General features: G+C 39.1%; 1 protein-coding gene and 1 non-coding gene across 2 annotated transcripts in view; one reads left to right on the forward strand and one right to left on the reverse strand.

Moving 5' to 3' along the window:
- The window catches only part of LOC145913762 (low-density lipoprotein receptor-related protein 2-like), a 70,051-nt gene that overhangs the window by 19,698 nt on the left and 26,699 nt on the right, over positions 1-23,654 (forward strand). Inside the window, exons 11-53 of the mRNA XM_083001515.1 lie at positions 277-446; positions 777-867; positions 1,200-1,332; positions 1,798-1,998; positions 2,369-2,574; positions 3,037-3,177; positions 3,873-4,076; positions 4,733-4,937; positions 5,418-5,543; positions 5,934-6,071; positions 6,379-6,514; positions 6,573-6,648; positions 7,188-7,297; positions 7,816-7,906; positions 8,456-8,576; positions 8,719-8,825; positions 9,239-9,358; positions 9,707-9,829; positions 10,169-10,300; positions 10,881-10,997; positions 11,344-11,487; positions 11,921-12,040; positions 12,519-12,641; positions 12,810-13,009; positions 13,665-13,849; positions 14,199-14,427; positions 14,747-14,927; positions 15,258-15,391; positions 15,943-16,104; positions 16,539-16,675; positions 17,013-17,141; positions 17,816-17,987; positions 18,436-18,580; positions 19,253-19,425; positions 19,626-19,752; positions 20,168-20,377; positions 20,710-20,845; positions 21,153-21,327; positions 21,669-21,785; positions 22,155-22,274; positions 22,574-22,694; positions 22,881-23,035; positions 23,335-23,431. Of these exons, the coding sequence (XP_082857641.1) occupies positions 277-446; positions 777-867; positions 1,200-1,332; positions 1,798-1,998; positions 2,369-2,574; positions 3,037-3,177; positions 3,873-4,076; positions 4,733-4,937; positions 5,418-5,543; positions 5,934-6,071; positions 6,379-6,514; positions 6,573-6,648; positions 7,188-7,297; positions 7,816-7,906; positions 8,456-8,576; positions 8,719-8,825; positions 9,239-9,358; positions 9,707-9,829; positions 10,169-10,300; positions 10,881-10,997; positions 11,344-11,487; positions 11,921-12,040; positions 12,519-12,641; positions 12,810-13,009; positions 13,665-13,849; positions 14,199-14,427; positions 14,747-14,927; positions 15,258-15,391; positions 15,943-16,104; positions 16,539-16,675; positions 17,013-17,141; positions 17,816-17,987; positions 18,436-18,580; positions 19,253-19,425; positions 19,626-19,752; positions 20,168-20,377; positions 20,710-20,845; positions 21,153-21,327; positions 21,669-21,785; positions 22,155-22,274; positions 22,574-22,694; positions 22,881-23,035; positions 23,335-23,431 (6,240 nt within the window). The remainder of the gene's footprint in view (positions 1-276; positions 447-776; positions 868-1,199; positions 1,333-1,797; positions 1,999-2,368; positions 2,575-3,036; positions 3,178-3,872; positions 4,077-4,732; positions 4,938-5,417; positions 5,544-5,933; positions 6,072-6,378; positions 6,515-6,572; positions 6,649-7,187; positions 7,298-7,815; positions 7,907-8,455; positions 8,577-8,718; positions 8,826-9,238; positions 9,359-9,706; positions 9,830-10,168; positions 10,301-10,880; positions 10,998-11,343; positions 11,488-11,920; positions 12,041-12,518; positions 12,642-12,809; positions 13,010-13,664; positions 13,850-14,198; positions 14,428-14,746; positions 14,928-15,257; positions 15,392-15,942; positions 16,105-16,538; positions 16,676-17,012; positions 17,142-17,815; positions 17,988-18,435; positions 18,581-19,252; positions 19,426-19,625; positions 19,753-20,167; positions 20,378-20,709; positions 20,846-21,152; positions 21,328-21,668; positions 21,786-22,154; positions 22,275-22,573; positions 22,695-22,880; positions 23,036-23,334; positions 23,432-23,654) is intronic.
- Positions 1,064-1,135, reverse strand: Trnaw-cca (transfer RNA tryptophan (anticodon CCA)). Its single transcript has one exon. It is a non-coding gene; the product is annotated as a tRNA-Trp (tRNA).

A 23,654-nucleotide genomic window follows, 5' to 3' on the forward strand; every position in this document is an offset into this window, starting at 1 on the left:
ATTTTCCACCAAACATCGCAGCAAAGTGATTAGCTTGATTGATTTGCAATCAGTGAGCTTGTTGAAAACGAAGACCTTGTTGTCACATAATACTTCTTTACATAAAACAAATTAGATATATCAGTAACCAGGTCTTTGTCGGCCATAAACCAGGTCGGAGATTCCGATATCTCAAAATTTTCCTGTACATAAGTGACATGTTACATGCAAATGTTTGGCAGAAATTAGAAACTTATCTAAATTCACCCTAACACTGTTGTTACTTCCTATATTCAGATGACGCCCCTCGCATTCTCTTCACATCTGGGAAGTACGTTTACTTCTACGATATGCAGAGCAGCCAAAGCCAAGGTCTTGAGGTCGCGGTAGAAGCTGTACAACCTCAGGGGGTCGATTACCATTATAAGCTGGGAAAGATAGTCTGGTCAGACACGAGCACGAACATGGTAAATTGGAATAATCGTTACAAACCGCTAGGTTTAATTTCATTTGTTTTTTGGTTTGTGCAATGTTTGAACTTGTGTTTGTGGAACAAAATGAACCAAAAAATAAATTTCAAACAACTTTCCTTATGATATAAAGTTTTAAAAACTTTACGTAACTTTATTGTAACTGACACTTAGTCTGCCAGACTTCCTCAGGGTTGTGGATAATGGAACCAACCACATAAATGTACAAGAAATGCCAGCAATAAAATGGCGCATAAGAAATCACAAAGATTGTCGAGTTATTAATTGATATGTATCCAAGCTTTTATGCTATTTCCATATTTTCAGATCATGTCATCGGATATTGACGGGTCAAACAAAAAAGTTGTATTAGAGAAAGCTGTGGAGTACCCTGAAAACCTTGCTGTCGATTGGATAGGTTAGTTGTGATGTACTGTTTGGGTGTCTGACATTAATAAAAAGTCTGGTAAATACTTCCGCCCGCCATGATTGAGGAATGGCGTACGGGCGTATTTAGAAAAGATTATTGAACTCGCAAGTAGATTTGTAATGTAAGTTGTTAAATTGGGTTATCCGTCGTCGTTTATATCAGCTATTTTGTTTAATAAAAACTTTGACCCCGACGTGATTTGAACACGCAACCTTCTGATCTGGAGTCAGACGCGCTACCGTTGCGCCACGGAGTCGCACACTTCACCTGGCGGCCTTACCTTACCATAATGCTTATTGCTCATCTCTTATGCATTTCAGGTAATAACATTTACATTGTGGAGACAACAGTGGGTCGTATCGAGGTTTGTAACATGGATGGAACGCACAGATACGGAGTTATTACAGACGGTCTAAAGCAACCACGCGGTCTCGCACTTGACCCGACCAAAGGGTTCGTATTACTTTCGTGTACATGTGAATTAGGGGCAGGTTTATGTCGTACAGTTACTGGTTAATATTTACGACCAATTCGAATACAATGAACCCATGATGATAGCATTAAACCAATACCAACTATGAATGCATGTTAAGTCCCAATATCTTATTAGAAACTTAAAACAAAGTAGTCTTACAACCTAACCAGATTGAAAAACCCAAAACGTCGTGTATAGTGGGTATTGGCTTAATGCCCGGAAAGCCCCAAAGTTGGTGATGACGTGAACAAATTTCTTGCAATTTACGCTGTTGGTGTCTGTGATTTGACTCCAGATGTACAAAGTAACCTTTATGTAGATATACACGTAGTAATTACACAACCCATATCGTTATAAGTTATGTAATTACAATAGACTCCAATTCATCTAGTCCAGGTTGCAAACCAATACCAAACCTCATTACTCTGCAATTCCTTCATCAGATACATGTTTTTCACCGACTGGAATCAAGATTTGCCACGGTTAGACCGAGCTTATATGGACGGGAGTGAAATTTACACACTGGTTGATAAAGTGATGGGATGGCCTTGTGGCGTCACGGTTGACTTGTTGCAAAGCAGGGTATATTGGGTGGACAAGAGGTTCGATTACATTGCCACTGTGGACTACTTCGGAAAGCATAGGTGAGTACTTTGCGTTGGGAAAAAACGCACAGTTGTAATTGTGTCCTGATATTAACTGTCCATATTCCTGCCCGATCGTGTGCTATTGAAGTTGTTCCGGTATTTGTCTGACTAAAAATTTTGGTTGAGATTCGATAGAGAAAAACCCTCGTCTATTTGAGAATGATACGCAGGATTAAGTGCACTTTCAACAAGTAAATTTAACAAAAACTCGCAATGAAAGAGTAATCATGGAACTCTGTTTGTGACGTTTTTGCAACTACCACAGCTTCAATTGTATTTACTCTGTAAATATATGAACCGAAACTTGTTTGCTACAAACCACCTGATGGATAATATTTACATATATTCCCATTTTCACCATGTACAGACGAACCATTCTATCAGGAAGCAATAACTTACCAAGCCCTAATGACATCACACTGTTCGAACACCACGTGTACGTCTCCGATGCGACTAAGATGGGTTTATTGCGTGCGCATAAGTTCGATGGATCGGAATATGAGCAAGTTACCCCTAAACTGGCAGCTACTCCATTCGCTACTAGGGCTTACCACCCTCTAAGACAGCCTCAAGGTATTTTGATGTGCAAGCATTTTATATAGTGATCATATATGGAAGTTATGAAATTCAGATAGAGCATTTGTGGGACGATACGACATTCCCCACAAAATGAAGCTACACGCTGGGATTACCAGCGACAGACGCTCTGACTTTAGTTTAAATAAATTTATATGTTCCCGAAAATTTGTTTTGATGGTAAAGAAAAAGTTCTGGCTGATTGTTTGTCCACAGAATATGTTTAACTATTAACCACCATGTACCATTTGTAAACTTGATTTAAGGATGCAAGAGTGCGGTTTTTCTATGGAAGCAATTCGTTTGTTTAGATATGAATGAGGCTTTTAACATTCATTGATATTTGTAACTGCAGTTAGCAGACCCATGGACTTTCCTAACCCTCATATCTCGTCCCACACATAATGTATCCTTGTGATATAACCTTACTGACCAATTCCACAACGTTATTTTCTACAGTGGACAACCCGTGCGCTTTACAAAACGGAGGTTGTGATCATCTCTGTGTTCTCAGTCACACTACAGATAACGATGGTCTGGGTTATACATGCGTATGTGACCCTGGATATGATCTCAACTACTTTACGAAGAAGTGCGAAGGTTGGTTTCTGCTTAATTTTTTTCCGTCCTGGTGTCTATTTTTCTATGATATTACGTGATACGACATAACTTCCTTTTAATAAATTGTAAGTGTCAAAAAAGAAAACTGTTTCAGAACGAATAAATGTACTGACAAAAATCGTGTACACGTTTATAATAAATTTCATATTTAAGACCAGTCGGCGTCGAGGAATCCACGCCCATTGTTGTTTACGACGAGATAATAATGTTTATAGTGGGCAGCAGACAGGGCTACTGTTTCGATTTAACAGGTCTCGTCAGTGTAACTATGGTGCGACTTACAAAGGTGGCAAGATATGTGCACCTCACTGTTGTATTTTGAACAACTTTCATAGGCGCCTGACTGGATAACCCTTATGATTTTATCAATGTCCATATCATTTTATTTTGCATATTTAATGTTTATAAGGTGTGTACACGCACTGCTTTGACCTGTAAGGTCTCATCAGTGCAGCTGTTGAATGGCACTGTGCTAGCTTTTACACTAGCAGGCACACTGGTCTCCACTTTGTGGTACCTTTCGGTCTAGCACAGTGCCACTCAACAGCTCCACTGATGAGAACTTACAGGTCGAAACAGTGCGTGTACACACCCTGTCTGCAGCTATGCAATAATATGGATTTTTTTGCACATATAATGTTTATAACTTCTTACAAAATTGAATTGAATTTCAGCTGTTGATCGTATCTTGCTCGCCAGTAGTTACCACTGGGTTCGTGGGTTTGCCACCGGCCAGTTTCAAACCAACGATGCCATCTTGCCGACTCTGTCCACTAGTAGCGCGTTCGTGTCTGTCACCTCTGATGCGATCAAGGGTTATGTTTACTATGCGGACGCTAGTGTCGGTGTCATTTTAAGAAGATTCGCCAACGCTTCAGGTATGTTACGTTATTTTACTTGACACTGTTCAGTACCGCCGACTCACAGTGTTGAAGATGTCTTTGAGTTCAGTGATCCGGGGTTGATCGAGTGTGCCCTCTCTGTTTTAAATGTGTTGCCATCCAAACTTTTTTGTCTAGCTAGCCTTTAAACTTACTGGGTGTCGGTCTGTATCTAAACAGAAAATATATATGCACGGAAATAGAATTGTTCAAAGCAGAAACCAGTGCCCTTAACGCACGAATAACGACATTAGAACAACAATTTGTCGTTACAGCGAAAATAAAATGAGTGCGTGTGATTTTTACGACCAATATCTAAATTCGTGACGTCAATAAATATTCGGATTCGGTCAAATATTGACTGTAGGTATTCGGATTCGGTTAAATATTGACTGTAGGTATTCGGATTCGGTTACATATTGACTGTAGGTATTCGGATTCGGTCAAATATTGACTGTAGGTATTCGGATTCGGTTAAATATTGACTGTAGGAATTCAGATTCGGCCAAATATTGACTGTAGGTACTCGGATTCGGTATAATATTGGCTGTAGGTATTCGGATTCGGTCAAATTTTGACTGTGGGTATTCGGATTCGACCGAAACTGTTGACACGGCCCTAAAACTGACCAGTATGTGACCTTAAACTTGCAGGTGATCCAGAGGACATAGTGAACAACAAGCTAAACGTGATTCGCGCAACTGCAATGGATTGGTCAACCGGCAACTTGTACGTCATCGACGGAAGCAAACGTTCTATCATTGTCGTCAACGTAGAAGACCCCAAAACATTGCGGACCACTCTGAATATATCGGGTCTCCAAACCCCAACCAGCATCGCTGTACATCCAACCAACGGGTACATATATATTATACTGTATGTTTAAGCATTCGTACGGAGCCACTGATACGTGGTGATCAATATGATGGCTGAGATCGCCCAGAAAAGAACTTTCCGTTTATTAGTGCATGCAATTTTTTGACCAACATAAAAATGAATTTTGACTCAAGTAACTTATCAGTAAGTAGGATATGTAAAAAAAACGTAAGCTGTTAATCAGTCTGTCTGTCCCAATCACAACAGTAACTGCGTTTTTTTATTGTTTATCTACAAATATAAGTTTAAAATCATGTTGCCCGAGACAGAAAAAGTGTTTGTACATGATTATAAAAACTTGTTTTGACAAATACCTGTGTAGAATGACCACTATTTAACTTGTATTGACAAGTACCTGTGTAGAATGACCACTACTTATCATGTTTTGAATATAAACGCCGCCATATTTATGTTGTCATCGTCTAAACATACACAAGTGTTAAAGGCTGAACTTTTCTGCAGACTGATCGTGTGGTCGGATATTTCAAGACCAGCGAAGATTGTAAAGGCGAACATGGACGGATCGTCACCAGTAGTTCTGGTGAACACAACGATCCAAACTCCCATCGCTCTTACTATCGACATACAGTCAGTATTTCCTATTCATAAGAAGTCACTTCTAGCAATAATATTTTCATTATTGGTGCTGCATAGCAACCGAAACATTGGTGTTCATAAATGTTATTGTTAGAGGAGCCTTTTTATATTGAGAATTCTCCGGTTTGAATTCGCAATAAAATGTGCGCTTTGACCAATTCATAAAAAGTGTCACAATGTAAAGCATAATTCCTTAAATAGAGCTAAATTTGGCCCTGGATTAGGCTTTGTTTAACACCATGACAGTAATTTATTAAGATAGGTAATTATTTAGATGCCCTGTTAAAGATTTAATTAAAAAAAAGTTTTTATCCAGACTTGTACACAATATTGAGCAATTAAGGATTGTAATTGTTTTGCAAATACACACTTAATTCATAGACGACGATACGTTTTCTGGATCGATATCGGTCGTAAGGTGATTGAGACGATATCGTTGTACGGTTGGGGTCGCAAGCAGCTCCAGATCGATCAACCACTTGTTTCTCCATCTTCCATCACATACCTTGACAATTACATGTGAGTTGGGTGGAGCACGTATGTGCAACATTTACATTTCTTGCAGTGGACAATCTTAATGTTAATATGTACACTCATTTGCTAATCTTGGCTACAATGCCTGGGCTGCGAAGCCTGTAATCCTAATGATCTCGATACGACGGCTGTGATCTCCAAGTAAGAACCTGCGCAGTGGGGCAATCCTGCCAATCATGCTATTGCATGTAATATTACTGCGCTGACTGATTTGCTAATACAAACTATTTTATTGATCAAAGAAGCGTCGTAAAAGTCATCCCTAACATGTACTTGTCCAAATTCTCGTTAGATATTGGAGCGACAGCAGACTGGGTCGAATTTACCGGGTTTACTACACAGCAATGTATTACCCCACAAACGCTGAGGTGTTTCGTGACAACATCGATCCAATGTACAACCTTAACGCGTTTGATGCATCTCTCCAGGTTTGGAGTTGTTTATTTCGGATACGTCCGTGATTTTCTTTATTTTTTTGCTTCACAGAGTCGTTACTATAACAACGATTGCAATCGAGGAACTTCGGCCGAATACTGCAGCCATTTCTGCTTCCCCGTTTCTGGTAAGAAATATTTTTTCACTAATTTTGTTGGTGAACACTGTTTCTCCATCCAAACCCTTACAAATACAGGTTTTGAGGTTGGAAAATACAAAAATTGTTTTAAATTGAATATAAATGCTAGCTAAGTGTTGACTATGTATATAGCAACTGTGCAGAAACACTGCTGTGTTCATCATCATTGCCTAATACTGATGTGCTTTTACCTGATTCCCATGATAGTCAGCAATTCCTAACTTGGGCGCTGCACTTTTTGTTTGTGTTTGTTTTTATACCGAAAATTAGAAGAGCGGCAGATAATCGATTGCAAACACATTGCATAGTTTTCGAAACTAACCAAAAATTGCACACATATAATTTAACGATTTTCGGAAAAATACCGGTTGTGTTGTTTCTGCTTCGAACACTTTTTACATATTTCATGTCCGTAAAACAAAAATTACATATTTCTTTCGCACGAAACATTTGACACCACTTAAAAGCAGCAGCTAATAAGCAAGCAAGCAAGCAATAAGCGTGTTGTAACGTAGTTGTTATTACAGGAAGTCTCCATTGTGGGTGTCCGGATGGTATGAAGTTGGATGCATTAAACAACCACTTATGTCGACCAGACCCCTCTTCTCCTCCAGAACCACAGTGCGATCAATACCAGGTTGGAGTTTAAGAGTAGTTTGTGAAATTTCCAGTATTTGTATCTGTTGGTTATGTTGCTGCATGTCATATTACAATGGCAAAGCAAGGAATCTGCCCTTGCACATTTAAAAGGAACAAAAGTATACGTTTAATTGTGCCAGAAGAATAGATTCTTTGATTTGCGATTGTATTTGTTGGGAAAATATGAAACGCTATCTTCAGAACAGAAAATCCACTTGTTGGAGACTTTGTCATAAATTTTGAATAGTTCGAAGTCGTTTTTTGGTAGGAAATCGTGTGTGGGAATTTTTTAAAAGAATTATGCCGTAATTTAATTTCGAAAACCCAAACTGAGGCATTACCAACCCGCAATTTCCATACAAGCTAAATTTAATTATCGAACTGTTTCGACCTTCTCATCAATCCAGTTTTATACTATGCTCACATTTTAGCTGTTGTTATAACAGTGTACTGTTCACTAACTACAACTGTTATTCTGCTCTGCTAAGGTAGGTCTTTTTTTTACAATGTTTTCAGTTTCCATGTGAAAATGGTCGATGCATTTACCATGGTAACGTTTGCAACGGTGTGGATGACTGCACGGATGGATCGGATGAGCAGGAGTGCGGTGAGTTATATCGGATGAGCGTTTTGTGCAATCAAATATTTATGATTTTTATGCACGAATACGTCTGTTAGCTTTTAAATTAAAGCATAGATAGCTATATATATATATATACTCTATAGACTATATAGAGTAACCCCATGAAACATAAGATATCAGGGTTTTCAACCATCTGCTTCTCAACCTTTTTTCTTTGGCCCTCATTTGAAATCACCAACCCGTTCTTACCTCCCTTTCGTTGAAGATGTAATGAAGTAGATTGTTTAACCAAACCTAAAGATTGAGTCGACTATCACCCTACATAGGATAAGATCTTGCTCCCCAGTGGGTGCAGGCACTCCTTGTTAACAACCACTGACTTCCAGTATGGCAGATATAATCACCATTAGTCCTGATCAATTATCCAGAAGCATTAAAGTTGCCTCATACTAACTTCCATTTATGTCCAAACCAGATTTTATTATTTTTATTTTTTCGTGGTTAATCGCAAGCCCAAAGAGTCCAACTTGTTTTCACGCAAAGGTAAAACATGAACTCTTACCTTACCTGCAGCTACATGTGGACATTACGCTTTCACCTGCGACAACGGAAGATGTATTTCAACAAGTTGGAAATGTGACGGAAATGACGACTGTGGGGACGGAAGTGACGAAACCGATTGCCCCCCACCCAGGTAAAACTTGTTGATGGTTTGTCTCTAGCGCCACTTGGTGTCAACTATTGTTTGCATCGCCAACAAAAAATAATTCTACTTGTATTATGCTTTGCTGTTGTGCCTTAGTTTTGGAGACATTTTTTGCTGTTGTACCTTACAGTCCCTGTTCCGACACCCAGTTCCATTGTGATAATGGACGTTGTATTTCCCCGATCTGGGTTTGCGACTCCGACAACGACTGCGGAGATGGGAGTGATGAGACTGATTGTAAGAACCTACAACTATTGTTGTTTGTAAAATAATGTTTCGATGACAGAATTACTTCTGTGTGCTTTTTAGCTGTAAATATTCGTGGCTCGATCCACATGCGAACTCTGGTATGGAGGAAAAAACTAATATAGCTCTTATGAGGGAAAGTTTGGGTAACTTAAAATATCTGCGTGATTGCACATTCAATCGTTGATTTGGTAGAAAGTTGTTTGCAAACTAGCATTTTGCCCTAAATCGTGCTTTTGTGATCAATCGTTATTTTTGTACTCACAATAGACTTGAATTAAATAGAGTTGCCAAAATAGAAGGTTTCAGGTTCATTTTTACGTATACTGCAAAGCCGTCAAAACACAAACTTAATAGTTAACAATGTTATAACCAGGTATTTTCAACATATTGTTTGAACGCAGGTGAAGATAGAACTTGTAGTCCCGATCAATTTACTTGTCCTGACCATGGTTGTATAAGTTCAACTCTTCACTGTAACGGATATCAGGATTGCTTCGGGGGAGAGGACGAGCAAGATTGTGGTAAATTGGTGTTTTACTTTACCTTGTTAGTTTATGAAGCGTAAAAAACAAATAAGGGTCAAAGAGTGGACGAAAATAAATAAAACTTTTTTTTTTGACGAAAATGAATAAAAAGATTTCATAAACCCTTTTAATCGGGTCATAAGGTTCACAGGCTTCGCAGCCAAGGCATTGCAGCCAAGCTGGATCAGCCACTTCCCTTTTAATCGGTGAACGTTTAATCGTTTAGATTGTTACGATTCCAATTACATGTGATAAATATTTCCACAAGTGCTTATATAGAACGTTTGAATTGCTTCGAATACATGTGATAAGTGCTATAGGACAAGTTCTGTTATTTTTCCACAGAACCAGTTGAGTGTGACCCGAGGTATTACTTCGCGTGTGCGGACAGATTACAGTGTGTAAGTAGCAGGTACAAGTGTGATGGATATCCAGATTGCAGGGATGACTCTGACGAAGCTGACTGTCGTAAGTTAGGTTTCCATAAAAATATGGGAAGGTTTGCAAATATGTAGTGTGAAGCAAAAAACTTATGAACTTGTCGCAACAAGTCTGTGGAAGTTCCTTGCCAACTTAAATACCTATGCAGAGTTTCACGGTTTGGGAAACACTGTTATGTACCACAGTTGACACTGATATATAGCAAGTTGCTTCATATAATTAGATTACTCATGCAATAAACCGTTGTCGCTGGTGTGGATGCAATGCCTAACCGTATGTTAGACTCCACCATTATAATAAACTGCAAGTCTTACCTATTGTTTCGGCACAAGTTAATGTCATTTTCAAATCACATTTATTTTGCAGCCACCCGACCTCCAGGTCAGTGCGACACGGATGAGTTCCAGTGCCAGACGAGTGGAATCTGCATTCCACAATCTTGGTGGTGTGACGCAAGAGCTGATTGTGACGATGGGTCGGACGAACCCCCAACTTGCCGTATGTTTAAGTATTTGTTGTTGTAACTGTGAGAGATGCAGAGCCCACGGGAGAGGGAGTGTGCCGGGGGTCTGGGGGCTGATGAATATTCATGGGGAGATATATAAAAATTATTGAAACTGAGGAATTTTTTCCCCAAATGCTTGGCGCCCCTTTAAATGTTATATGATGTCAAAGAGAGGTCGTCGCCCAGGTACATTGTTACCTACCCTGGAGCAATGAGACGAATCTTGAAGTTGTAACTAAGAAATGCTTGGTCAATCACATTCTGCAACATACAAATATTTTTGTGCTTGTTATTATCGCACACCGGAGGATTTTGGATGTAAACAGAATTGTACATTTCACAATCGCCACATACAACAAAAACGCACTGAATAACAATTAATTGCGTGCTAAAAATAAGCGAAAAAAATTGCGACACTTTTCCTGTTTTTAGATTTCTGTTATCTTAAAAACTACAGGAAAATCCGTGATTAAGTTTTAGGTTGATTGTATCGTACTAATGTTAAACTAATTGACCGGACCAACTTCCTGAAATCCTTTTATCAATTTTATTCCTTTAATTCTTCTTCCACAGCTCCGTTTACCTGCTCTCCGAGCCAGTTCAAATGCGACAACAACTTCTGTGTCCCGAGCTCATTCAAGTGTGACGGGGAAGATGATTGTGGGGACAACTCGGATGAAAACGGATGTCGTAAGTCTTCTTTCAAGCGGTTTATTATGTGGTAATTCTTATGCTTTACCGTTGTTTTCGGTTTCAGTGCCTTTAAAATGGAAAACATAGTTGTTTGGTTTTTACTTACTGCAACGCAACAAAATACCACTATAGTCTTTGTTTTGCATTGCTACCTTCCATTACTTTCGAAGTCATAATCGTATGTAATAGAAGCTTAAGTTACAATTTACCTTTTGTTTCCCTCATCGAGATTCGAACCCTGGCTATCCTCGTAACGAATTCCGACTAGCTTTTCTTCTTGGTATATGGGCCTGGCGCCTTCACCCATGTTGACCGTCCATGTAACCCAACTGCTTAACTTTAGCCACTCCCGCACCCACACCTCCACCGCCACCATGTGGATATGATGAGTGGGAATGCCCCGGAACCACGAATTGCGTCAAACTCACAGATTTGTGCGACGGAATGCCAGACTGTCCTGATGTTAGCGATGAAGGAGCTTTCTGTGGTGAGTGATTATGTTTGTGATCCTGGCCAAGTTAAAGTACATCTGCGCTTGTTTTAAACGAAAAAGTAAAAAACTCAACAACACCTAAATATATCGTCAAAAAATTAGAAAACTGAAGTGAAAATATTATTAGAGCCAGGAAATTTGAGAATTACCCTATGACAAAGACAACGGAAATATACCTAAAACTACGCGAAAAATGTGCATTATATCATGTGACTGCCAGGTTGCTATGCCTGGGCTGCGAAGCCTGTAAACCTAATGATCTAGATACGATAGCTGTGATCGCCAAGTAAGGATCTACACAGTGGGTCGATCGTGCCAATTATGTGATTGCTTAAAACATTGCTGCGTTATGACATGTTGATTATGATTTCTGTAGTAGATGACGTAGCAACCTCTTCATACAATTAAACTTGAACTTGGTTACCAGATGTTGATTTGTGCAATGGATTCGGTTGTACGGACAAATGTAGTAATCTACCTGAGGGACCGATGTGTTGGTGTGATGGGGTTGGTTACGAACTACTTAATGACACCAAGACGTGCGCAGGTCAATTTCTTCTACATACGATTTTGTAAAAACTTGAAATAATATTTGTTGTACACCTATATAATATTAATACAGCCCAAATAACCTTTTACAGAGAAGAAAAAAATTAAACCCATTTGAAAATAGTGCTTGCTTATCAGTATGTAAGATTGCTGGATATTTGAAAGTTCTTATATAAGCTGGCTGTTCTTTACAGTTTTTTTTGCATTTCGCTGGTTTTTGCCTATTTTGCTTTTCCATTGTGTTTTCTCAAATGCTTTTCTTGGTTAAATGATTTTATTTTTCGTATCTTGCCCGACAAACGGCCAGCTCAAATAAGAACTTAAAATATCCAGCAATCCTGCCTATACTAAGGAGCAAGCACTATTTTCAGATGGTTTTATATTTTGTTGATATTTACTTCCGTTTGACTTTCATAATTTATTTTCAAATGCTTTTCTGTGAACTTTATGCGATTTTTCTATTATTTTTCCCCCAGACATCGACGAATGTGCGTTGCGTTACTGCAGTCAGGATTGCGCTAACGTTCCTGGATCTTATTTCTGTAAATGTGATGATGGCTACCAGCTAGATAGTGACGGGAGAACCTGCAAGATAACAGGTAATTTGAAAGGGCTTTAAAACCCGAGCACGATTTCCATAATTTAGTTTTACTCGCAGAGTAAATGAGGCTCTGATCCAGATAAGACTATGATGTCACCAAGTAAAGAAGAAGCTCTTAAACCACTTTCTAAAGCTTTTATTAAAAAAATTTCCTAATCTTTTGCAGCCGGGCAACGTCTTCTCATGATTTCCAACTTGAGATATATTTACGAGAAGAATCTCGACACCCAGATCGTAAGAGCACCGATATACGGCAATGTGGTACAAGGGGCGGATTTTGATTGGCTTACACAGACTATCTACTATGCTGACTCGGGTAGAGGGAGGTTGTACAGAGTGAGCTTCGACGGGACGTCATGGGCTCTGGTAATGAGACTTTCTTACTTAAATCATCGTCAAACATATTCTTCGTTATTACTGCTAGGAAAACTGCTCAGCAGGCGAAATATTTGTGTATGAAATTTATTTTTGGAAGTTTCAATACGTTGAATCTCCTGTCGTCTTTATGAAGTTATTATTTGACGTGGTTCGTTGTTTATAAACAACGTCAAATAAACGACTAAGGGTTACTTACAGGAGTGGCTACATTTATTTTTCGTCAAAAAATGTTCTTCCCAAAACTATTTTGTGTCTTGCAAAAGTACGTCATCTTTGTACGCGATACAATTACTAGGTTGAACATATTTTATAATGCTGACACTGTTGGAGGCCTTTGAACTTGTTATGCAAATATGCCAACAGATCTGAGTCGTGTGTCAGACGTGTAGATGTTTGTGTTTGGATCTTAAACCAACCAACTACGTATGTACAGCAAGTACTTTGTGTGAATTATACTGACTACATTGTATTACTTGCTGATGCACTGTTTTGAACAGACTGACTGTTAAGCTCGTGAAAGCTCCTGCAAATAGAGTTTTTTTTTCAGACAGTCTGTCTGTTCAAAACAGTGCAAGTAATACAGTTATAGACCAGAGACTATAACATGGCCCAATGAAGAAATTGAATTACATTTTGTAAATAGATCTTGGAGAGCGGTCAAGCGATTACAGAGAACGTAGTGGTGGATTGGGTGGGGAGGAACTTGTATTGGTGCGATTATGAACTGGGAACTATTGAAGTCGCCGATCTTGAAGGAACGCATAGGATCGTACTCCATACTGAGAATATCACCAACCCACGTGGGTTGGCCGTTGACCCCAGAGATGGGTGAGTTTTCTCAAATTATTTCTTTGAATTTTCTTGGTTTTGCCTGAGTCAGTTATTTTCTTCGGTGATTTATAAAATAGTTTTTTTGGATTTTGGTTTTGTTGACTGATTTCCCCGTTTATGAGCTCAGTATAAAATATTATTTCACAAGCTTCATGATAACAAATAGATGAGTTTGCCGTCACTCAGGATGTGATCCAACAAATTTGTCCGGATTAGCCAAAGTTCTCGATAAAACGAATCCGGATTTACCGAGTTTAACTGTATTTTTACAAGTGCTCAATCTTGGGTCATGCAGTTACACAGTTTATCCATTCTGTCTTTTCCAACCACATTTTTTTAAACCAAGATACCACTTGCTCTTCTGGACGGACTGGGGTCAAAACCCGAGAGTTGAAAGGTCAGATATGGACGGGGCTGCAAGGATGGCAATCGTGAGTGATCGAATTTATTGGCCGAACGGTCTCACCCTCGATTACCCGAACGATATGCTGTACTTTGCCGACGCTAAACTCGACTTCATCCATCGATGTAATTACTTTGGAGGGGAAAGAACGGAGGTTGTCGCTGGATCACTGGTGAGAGCTTTTGCTTTCATTGAATACGAATGTAAACCAGTGGTGAAAATAAAGTTTCTGAATCAGAACTTCAGAGACAATAAGTAGAAATTTTTGTCCGTCCAAATAAAAATTGTATAAATCTTTTCGCAGGCAAACAGTCTCTGGTCTCGAGAACTCGTTCTATTTCCACCAATAAAAGTAGTTCTTGAAATTGTCCCGGATGAATAGAAAATCTTTCCAATACACTTTTTATAACATACGTATTTCGCTGCCTTGAAGTGATTAGCATTGCTATGAAAACTGAACGCAATATCAATTTTGACGGTTTCTTGCGTAGATCCTTCGTCACCCTCACGCACTCACAATATTGGAGGACAGGCTCTACTGGACAGATAAAGAAACCTACTCAGTGTCATCGTGTAATAAGTGGGACGGACATTCTAACCAGAGTGTGATTATGACTGGTTTGTACGGGGTGACCGACATCCACGCTCTCAACCCCGTGCGACAACCTAACGGTAAGCTACGTTCCATCACAATATTACAAATTATACAGTGAGTCGTATCAGTCTCTCGTCAATGTGTCATCGCAGCTGTAAGTGGAATCGTAAAAGTATTAAAAAATGTTCAAAAAAAATGGCATAAACGATCGGCGTTATTGCGATCTATTATTTAAAAAAACAGAAGTGTTATATTAAATAAACAAAGCTCAACGTTGAGCCTAACGTGAAATTTGAACAACTCCAGACCAAGTGAATTAAATAAAGCAGTTTATCATCAACAAAAACTTCTTGAAATCCCGCGGGTTTACTTTCCATACACGGAGGTATAACTGCATGTTTCCATAGGTACCAACGCATGTGCGGACAGTCCATGCACTCACCTCTGTCTCCTCGGCAACCACAGAGTTCACCAGTTCACGTGTGCTTGTCCCATTGGATCGACGATAGAAGATGATGGAGTCACCTGCACTCCTAACGAGGTATCAAGTGCTGTGAAACTAGAATGTCAATCATGTGTCAGTTGGTTTACAGTGTATTGAAATCACGAAATGTTTTGGTGAAAATTGAAAAAAAAATATCTTAATCTAGAGCTCATATCAGTCCTCATTAATGCACACGTGTGCACAGAGTTATACAATATATTACTAGATCCGATATTTATCTATTTCAAATAGAAATAAAAAACGAACATGATGTTGATTACATGCTAACAAGTGGATTACTAAACTGAGTGACAACTCACGAAAATAAAACACATAATATGGCAGATGTATTACTTAAATTTGTTATTTTTTTGTTCCAAGCTAGCTGCCATGCCATGTAGTTCCAAGCTGGTCATGTGCTTACTTTACAATTAGTTAGAAATTAAGTTGAAGCGAAAATCCTGTCCCAAACGTACACTAACGTACTGTTTATATACTCAATACAGTATCACCATTAATCCTACCAGAAACCACACCTATATTGTATGTTAACATTCCAAAACTATTGTCTCTCCTCGCTTTTTTAAGACACCTTGATTGTGTTGCAGGATTCGTTTATAATCGTATCGACTCCAGATAAGATATTCGGTATCTCCCCGGATCCTGTAGACCAGGGTAACGACAAGTTCATCCCCATAACTGATGCTGATAACGGGCAGGATGTCGAGTACGACGATAGAGACGAGTGGATTTACTGGGTTGAAAACGTGGTAAGACTTAAATAAATTGTTGCTAAAATCATGTCTTCGTTCGACTCCAACTCCACAGTTTCGTATGTTCGATTTTTTGTGAAATGGACGATTTAATGACTATGAGTGATTTGCATTCATTGATTTTGATTTCGGATTTACTTGGCCGACAGGTAAATCAATGGTTCACAACCTTTTTAATTCCATGCACCCCTTTAACCGATATTCAAAGCCAAAATCCCCCACTGAAAATTCAGTTTGTAAATATTACGTTCATACCAGTAACAATAAAAAGAGAAGCTAAGTACTTACACTCGGCAAAAGTTTTAGAATCTAAAATCAAAACTGTGCAATTCCATTTTGAACGAAATCCCCAGGTGGGAACTTCCCCGGTTAAGTACTGAGTTGGAGCCTCAAACTTCGAGTTTTTCCACTTAAACATCAATAATTTTTAGTACGGAAACATTCACCGAGCCCACTTGAACGGAACAAGCCGATCCTACTTCGCTCCTGGGTCAATTATTGGAACTCCAAACACAATGGCTGTGGACTGGATGTCGCGGAACCTTTACTACACAAACCCTGATATAAGGTCGGTGTTAAGTAGTTAAATATTGAAGTCAACAGGCGAAAGTTTACGGCTAGATGGCTTGTTGTTTTTAAGTTATGAAGTTCACTGGCATCGCAACCAACCTGGATCTGCCACTTTATCCCAACAAGTATAAATGAAACACTTCTGTGTTATCAAATTATTAAAATCATAATTTTTACCGTGGGGGCTAACGTGGCACTGATCCAGCTAAGAATGCGAAAACAAATTCAAAAACTGGTCCAAACTCTTAAGAAATTCACCAGCAAACCACACTGTACTCTTGACGTCGAAGTAATTCTCCTGCAATCTTATTATTAACAAATATAATATTATGCAGAACCATTGAAGTAATCCACATGGACCCGACCCCCTCCTTCCAATTCTATACGCGTCACGTGGTCGGTAACACTGGTAACGAGACAGGAGTGGGATCTCCATACGGACTCGCTGTCGACCCCCTCCATGCGTGAGTGTTGTTACTCATTACCAACCTTTAATACTCTAATCTATTGGACACTCAATTTGTTACTGGCTGTTGTACCTTAATTTTGTTACACCATGAATCTTAACCCTAGTGGTATGGATTGTGTTGACCAGGTGACCTTATGACATTGCTGTTGGAGGTGATCATTGGTTTGTGTTTGTTCATGGTGAAGTGTGCTTTGTGTCATGTTGGTCAAATTGTTTCACTTTATTGTGAATATTAATTGACTTGTTTTTGGCTTGCCGGATACGAAGTTGAGTGACGAGACGAGGCCAAGAGTGCCGCGGTGTAAATTAAACACCACGATTTCGGTAACATTGTAGAAAACCTTTGGTTTTTGGTGGAGCACTGATCTATTGTACATTCAATGCATGACAAATGTCTGGGTGTAATTCAGCAATTTGTCTGTTACTGTTGCATAAATGGAAGGCCGTCCCCATGGCCAGTCTCAGTGACTGCTGATACCATATTCTAACATCTAGTTACCTTAAACATTATCGTAAATATGTATTGACCAATTAAAGGAGTTTAAGCGGAAGAGAATACGTTTTTTAAAACAAATGTCAAAGTTTTGCGAATTTTATTTTGACTAAATAAAGTTTGCCTTTAAAAAATGCGCATTTTGGTAACAGTTTGTTGAAACCTTGGTCATGCAGGCTCCTCTTCTGGTCAGACCAGGGTGCGATTGGTGTTCCGGCGAAGATTTCCCGGTGTGATATGGACGGTTCCAAGATTAACAACATTGTCACTTCCGGTGTGGACAACATACGTCACATCGCCCTCGATATACCAGAACAACGGATTTACTGGACCGATGGCTCTGGGAGTGTAAGTGTACAGGAAAATGACTGTTTTGCGTGTTGTAGCATGGTAATGTTAGGAATTTAGCTGGTAATGTTAGGAATTTAGCTGGTAATGTTACTGAAAGAGTGATTCTTAGCTAGAGATTTGGAGAGGCATATGTTTTGAGTAACCATCTACTTATAACTATATCCGTTTTTATTCAAATAAAACAACATGGTTTCAATTAAGGCTCGTCGGCTAAATTTGTTCCGGACAAGTTCTGACAAATTGATTTATTACGTCATAAAGCATCGGTTACATCTTACTGAGTATCCACAAAACATTTCTCGATTAATCGGTTTTTCTGCTTTGTAAACTCCGTAAAAGTCACATTTTGTTGGAAACAAACTGCATCCTTATGTACACTTCCATATCTGTGTACCTGTTTCGCTCTGTAGCTTTCGTTGTGCAACTTTGTAACTTTGTATTGTAGATTAAGTCGTGCGGTTACGATGGGACGGATGTACGTACTGTGGTAAACAACGTCCACAACCCCATGGCCATCACAGTACTGGGCAATTACGTTTATTATTCGGACTTGTCGCTTGGAATCATTGAACGTGCCGACAAATCAAGCGGTAAGACAATGAAAGTACAACATCAAGATTGTGTTGCTGTTGCTGTCTGGCATATCATAATTGACACGGGACTTACTTATTGGTACAATTAAACGTATTTCATAACCTCGATGAAACCACGCTCTATTGCGCACGAAACCTCGGTAAAATAAAATAAAAAAAACCCATGACAACATTTACTTTAATCGAATTGCCTGTAACCGCTATATGCTCGAAAAGATCATTTCATTCTATCTCGTATTAGCTAAAATATTGATTTTGGTTGTAATTCTTCCAACCAGCCCATAGCGAACTTGTGCTCGTTGTAAAAACTTAAATGAAAACGTTGATCTGACCAAGAGAGCAACTGAACCGTGAGTAGCCGAAATGATGAGAAGCGAACGGTCAAACACTGTGCACTGCGTGCTGATCTATTTCCTTGAAGGTTTTGTTTCTCAAAAAACAAAACATCATTACTTTCTTGGCCATAGTGTTTCCACCTTGTTTTCACCGTGAGGTTGCACCTAGTTTGGTGCCCAACGGATAACGGTGATTGTATAGTCACCACAAAGTGGAAGTCTTTGCTTGGCCGTTTGGTCAGCAAAGTCGTCTGATAGTATGGGACCATATAGGTCGAAACAGTGGCCATCTGTATGCAGCTTACACAAAACATTACTTTCATTCAATCCACAGGAAACGACCAAACCGTGTTACGTAATCAAATAAGTGACGTCACATCATTGAAGGTTTACAACCGTCAACCTGGGATGCCAAACTCGTGTTCGGTTTCGAACGGAGGTTGCGACCAATTCTGTTTTCCAGTTGATACAAACCACAGAGCATGTGAATGTTCGACCGGTTTTAAGGTACTTTAACATCAGGTTTTCGCCCCAAGCCAACAACGTTGTTGAAATCTTTGCATATCTTAATGTTGATTGTTATCCTAAGTAGAGTTGGATGATAAGCAGAGTGGAGCCAATCATAAGGTTCACTTGCTATGCGTAAGCATGGCATTACTTCTGGAGCCAATCATATGTTTTTTATTCAAACTGTTTATTCCGTACAGTTGAACGACGATCTGATGACTTGTGCTCCGTACGACACTTACGTTGTCGTGGCAACCGAACAATCATTACGTGGATTTTCGCCAGATCCCAATTCTCACATGGAAACGATGCCACCACTCACTGGATGTAAGTTGGTGTTCTTCGGCTGTTAACTTAATTCGATGGGCGATATTTACGTTTTTTCGTTTAATTTTTTCGTTGCTGGTTTTTCACTTTCATACAAATATTGCTTAATATTTACCCCAAATCCTTGCTATTTTGTGTTCAAGTGTTTGCATTGTACTCACGTGATGTCGGGATAAATGTTGTTAAGCTTGCGTCCATTGTTAACTTCAACCTCGTTTGTGTAAAACATCGAACGAATTTCGTTAAATACGAGATGTTGTACATTTAATTTTAATTCATTCGTTTTAAATTCAAATAAAAATTTTTATGAATTTTATATGACGAGGAATGCAATGTCATCGGTGCCGGTGAAACCACGAAGGTTGTGGAGATCGAGTCGAGCACCCATGATAAAAATCTTGTTTTTTACCCACAGGGCAAAATATCACCGATCTTGGCGTCGACGTCACTTCCGGTTACGTGTTGTGGAGCAACTTCTACCCGGGCGGAAGTTCGAACGGATATTACGGAATGTTTTTAAACGCGATCTTCGCTTACAAATCTCCAGGTCAAGGTTACAGAACTCTGCTGTATGGCGGTATCGGAGATGGGGGAATTACCGGTTTTGCGGTCGACTGGATCGCAGGTAAGTTACTCATGGTGAAAGGTTACTGTTGGGCCCCGATGCCCTAAATTCGAGAAATATATACTTTAGGAAGTACTTACGATACGTAAATAATTAAATTGTGTTCTTTGCGGTAATTAATAACCCACGGCAAACTTAAATAGCTGAAATCGGGCAAGACATGATCTCAAAAAAAACGTGTGTCGCCGTTTTTCGTTTCTCTGGAGATTTATTTTGAAATAAGCCATTTATCTAAAATATTTTCATAAAAACACCCTGGTGCAAAACAAATACTGTTGACTATACATTAAACTTCGAGCGATCAATAAATAATCGTGAATTACTTTATGTAGAAAACTTTTACATTACCAACGCCTTCTCGGACGTAACGTATTTGGAGGTGGCGAGAATCGATGGATCGTATCGCGTTATTCTACTAAAAACCACTGAAGACTCGCCAAGAACTATCGTTGTTAATCCTATAAAGAGGTAAACCGCTTCACACTCCACTTGCGTTCATTTTTTTTGACCGGTGTTACATTGCGGTCACCCAGCGGTGACACTAAGTACCCTTAATATTAAAACACAAAATTGTGGAGATTTATGTTTTGCTTTCTGCGTTTTGTTAAGTTGGTGGAATTGCTCTCTTTCCCATTTCCTCATTTCATGCTTGTTGCATAAAACCTGTGAACCCAATCGTTGATTTCGAATATATTCTGTAACAAAAATAAATAACCCATAGAACATGTGACTTTGCCTTGACCTTGAAAACCTTCTTGAATTCTCCCTTCTACAGATTCTTGTACTGGACTGATTCCGGTCAAGCACCAAAGATAGAGAGAGCGTTACTGGATGGTAGCAACCGTACAGTGCTTGCCACGTCAGGACTGGCAACACCACGTGGTCTCGTTATAGATTACAGCAACCATGATTTGTACTGGGTTGACGACAAGGCCTCGTCTATACAAAGGGTGGGTATATGGGGTGTCATAATAGGCAGAAAAGCGGGGTATGAGATGCGTATTATGTCACTGATATCGGTAAAGCCAAAAAGCGAAGTTATTATTTTGTAATATCTATTTGTCTAAATCGTATTCTGAAATTTAAATTATACAACATGGTGCACTACGCGTTACACACCATTTTTGTGCCCATTATGATGTCATAGCCTGTATGATTTCAAACTTTTCACACAATATAAAAGTAAGGGTAGTGCATGAATTTTCCAATTAAGATCTCAAACCGAACTCAGCAAGAAACGACCAAGTCATAACACAATGATACGATTAAACGTAATCTCCTCTTAATACAGATGGGTTGGGATGGGAGCAACAGAATAACCATCAGATCTGGTCGAAACTACCCGACTCCATATGACGTTGCAATTTACCAGGGTTATATTTACTGGGTCGATTACAATCTGAAGGCGGTAAGAATCGGACTCATTAGTGAACTTGTATACTTGTTCTGACCCGAGACAATAATTTACTGTGATCATAAACGTGTTTGATTTGTCGAGGGTATATTTTTATGTTCTTTTTTTCTGGGTTCCGCGGTTAGACCAGAGACAGTGTTAAGTTGTCCATGGTTAGGACAAAGTATATTTAACTTGTTACACTGGACACAAAATGCCTCCGTAGTCGAATGTGATCTATATGTTTATGAAATATATCTAAATTTTCTGTTCTCAATGGTTCAGAGAGATATGATCTAACCATGGACAACTTAACACTGTCTCTGGTCTAACCGCGGAACCCTGAAAAAAAGAACAATTAGAAACATGTATGTTATATTATAGTTGTATCGCGCCAGTAAAGATCCATCGAACCAAGATGAACCTGAAAAGTTGAGAGGAGAGCTCGATAAATTGGAAGGAATGGTGATTTACGATGCGTCCGTTCAACCCGACGATCCACAGGTAGTCTCACATGAACATAAACAAAAAATCATTTACTGTACAAAGCAGTAGAAAGTAATAAACCTATCAGTATTCCTGTACAAAGTACAAAAACAGCTCAGCTGTTGTTTATCAGAATAATACATTTCCCTGCAAAAGCATCATCGTTTTCTTCGTCTGCTTATTCAAATATAATCCTATTAAAGCAGTTGTGTTAAAAAGCGCACCAGGCGTGGGATTCGAACCCACTCCGTCCATTCAGCCACCAGAATATCCGTGATGTAGGAATACGTCACAACTTGATTACTTGTATTTTTCAGACCAACCCATGTTTGAGTAACAATGGTGGTTGCGACCAACTGTGTTACGCTATGCCGGATAATTCAAAGAAATGCGGTTGTGCGTTGGGGATTCTTGGAACTAACGGAGTTTCGTGCGATGGTAAAAATAATAATTTAATGAAACGAAGGAATCCTACATATAGTTACAACAGAATTCCTCTCAAAGTAAATTAAATATAAGTTGATATGTTGCATATTTTTTTAAGTGATGAGACCTTATAGGTCGATATATCGTGCACTGCCTACAGCTCATATATTCAATTAAGTTTTGTTCATAATCACGCAGTTGCATCGGACTACATAATATATTCCACACAAAGGACGATCGAATCAGCTCATATCGACCCTGACGATCACTCCCAACCTTTCCAATCTGTATCTGTAACTTATCCTATTACACTCACCTATGACTTGGAAGATCAACGTTGTTACTTTGCCACGGTCAGTTACGCATGATATGATATGAAATGATATTTTGAACAACAGTCACCTTAATTCTATGTGAATAAGCCATACCGATGATGCCTGCAAACACATTCGAAATTTATATGTCGTAGAAACTTTAAACAAACGGACGATTAAGGATTATTTATCATATTTCGTGCTAATCCGTTACTGAGTCTCTGTCAGCCATAGAGACTACACAGGCGATTCATAGAAATCCAACTCTCAACAGTCACCTTGTTTGGCTTCCTATATTTTCGTTGTTCCAAAAAGATAACAACCAGTTTAATATTCAGTACCAAGGAGCTAATTCGAAGATCGGTTACATTCCTCTGAACACAAACCGACCCTCGCCCACATATATCGTGAGCACGGGATTACAAAATGTTGAAGGTAAGATTCGGTACAAATCTAGAACCGTTAAGGAATCGATTTATTCCGCAAAACATCTTCACATAACAGAGGTAGTGAGTAGAATGGTGACCAGAGGACGATGAAATATTTTATTTATCAGCCAGCACCACTTACTAGTTTATTAATACTTTAATTTGTTTTCCTTGTTGATAAACGAAAACGCAGTAATGTTTCATACAATCGCATGGCCAGGCAGGAACCA

The sequence above is a fragment of the Ascidia mentula genome, chromosome 9 (genome assembly GCF_947561715.1).
Source record: "Ascidia mentula chromosome 9, kaAscMent1.1, whole genome shotgun sequence".
Classification (NCBI taxonomy): domain Eukaryota; kingdom Metazoa; phylum Chordata; class Ascidiacea; order Phlebobranchia; family Ascidiidae; genus Ascidia; species Ascidia mentula.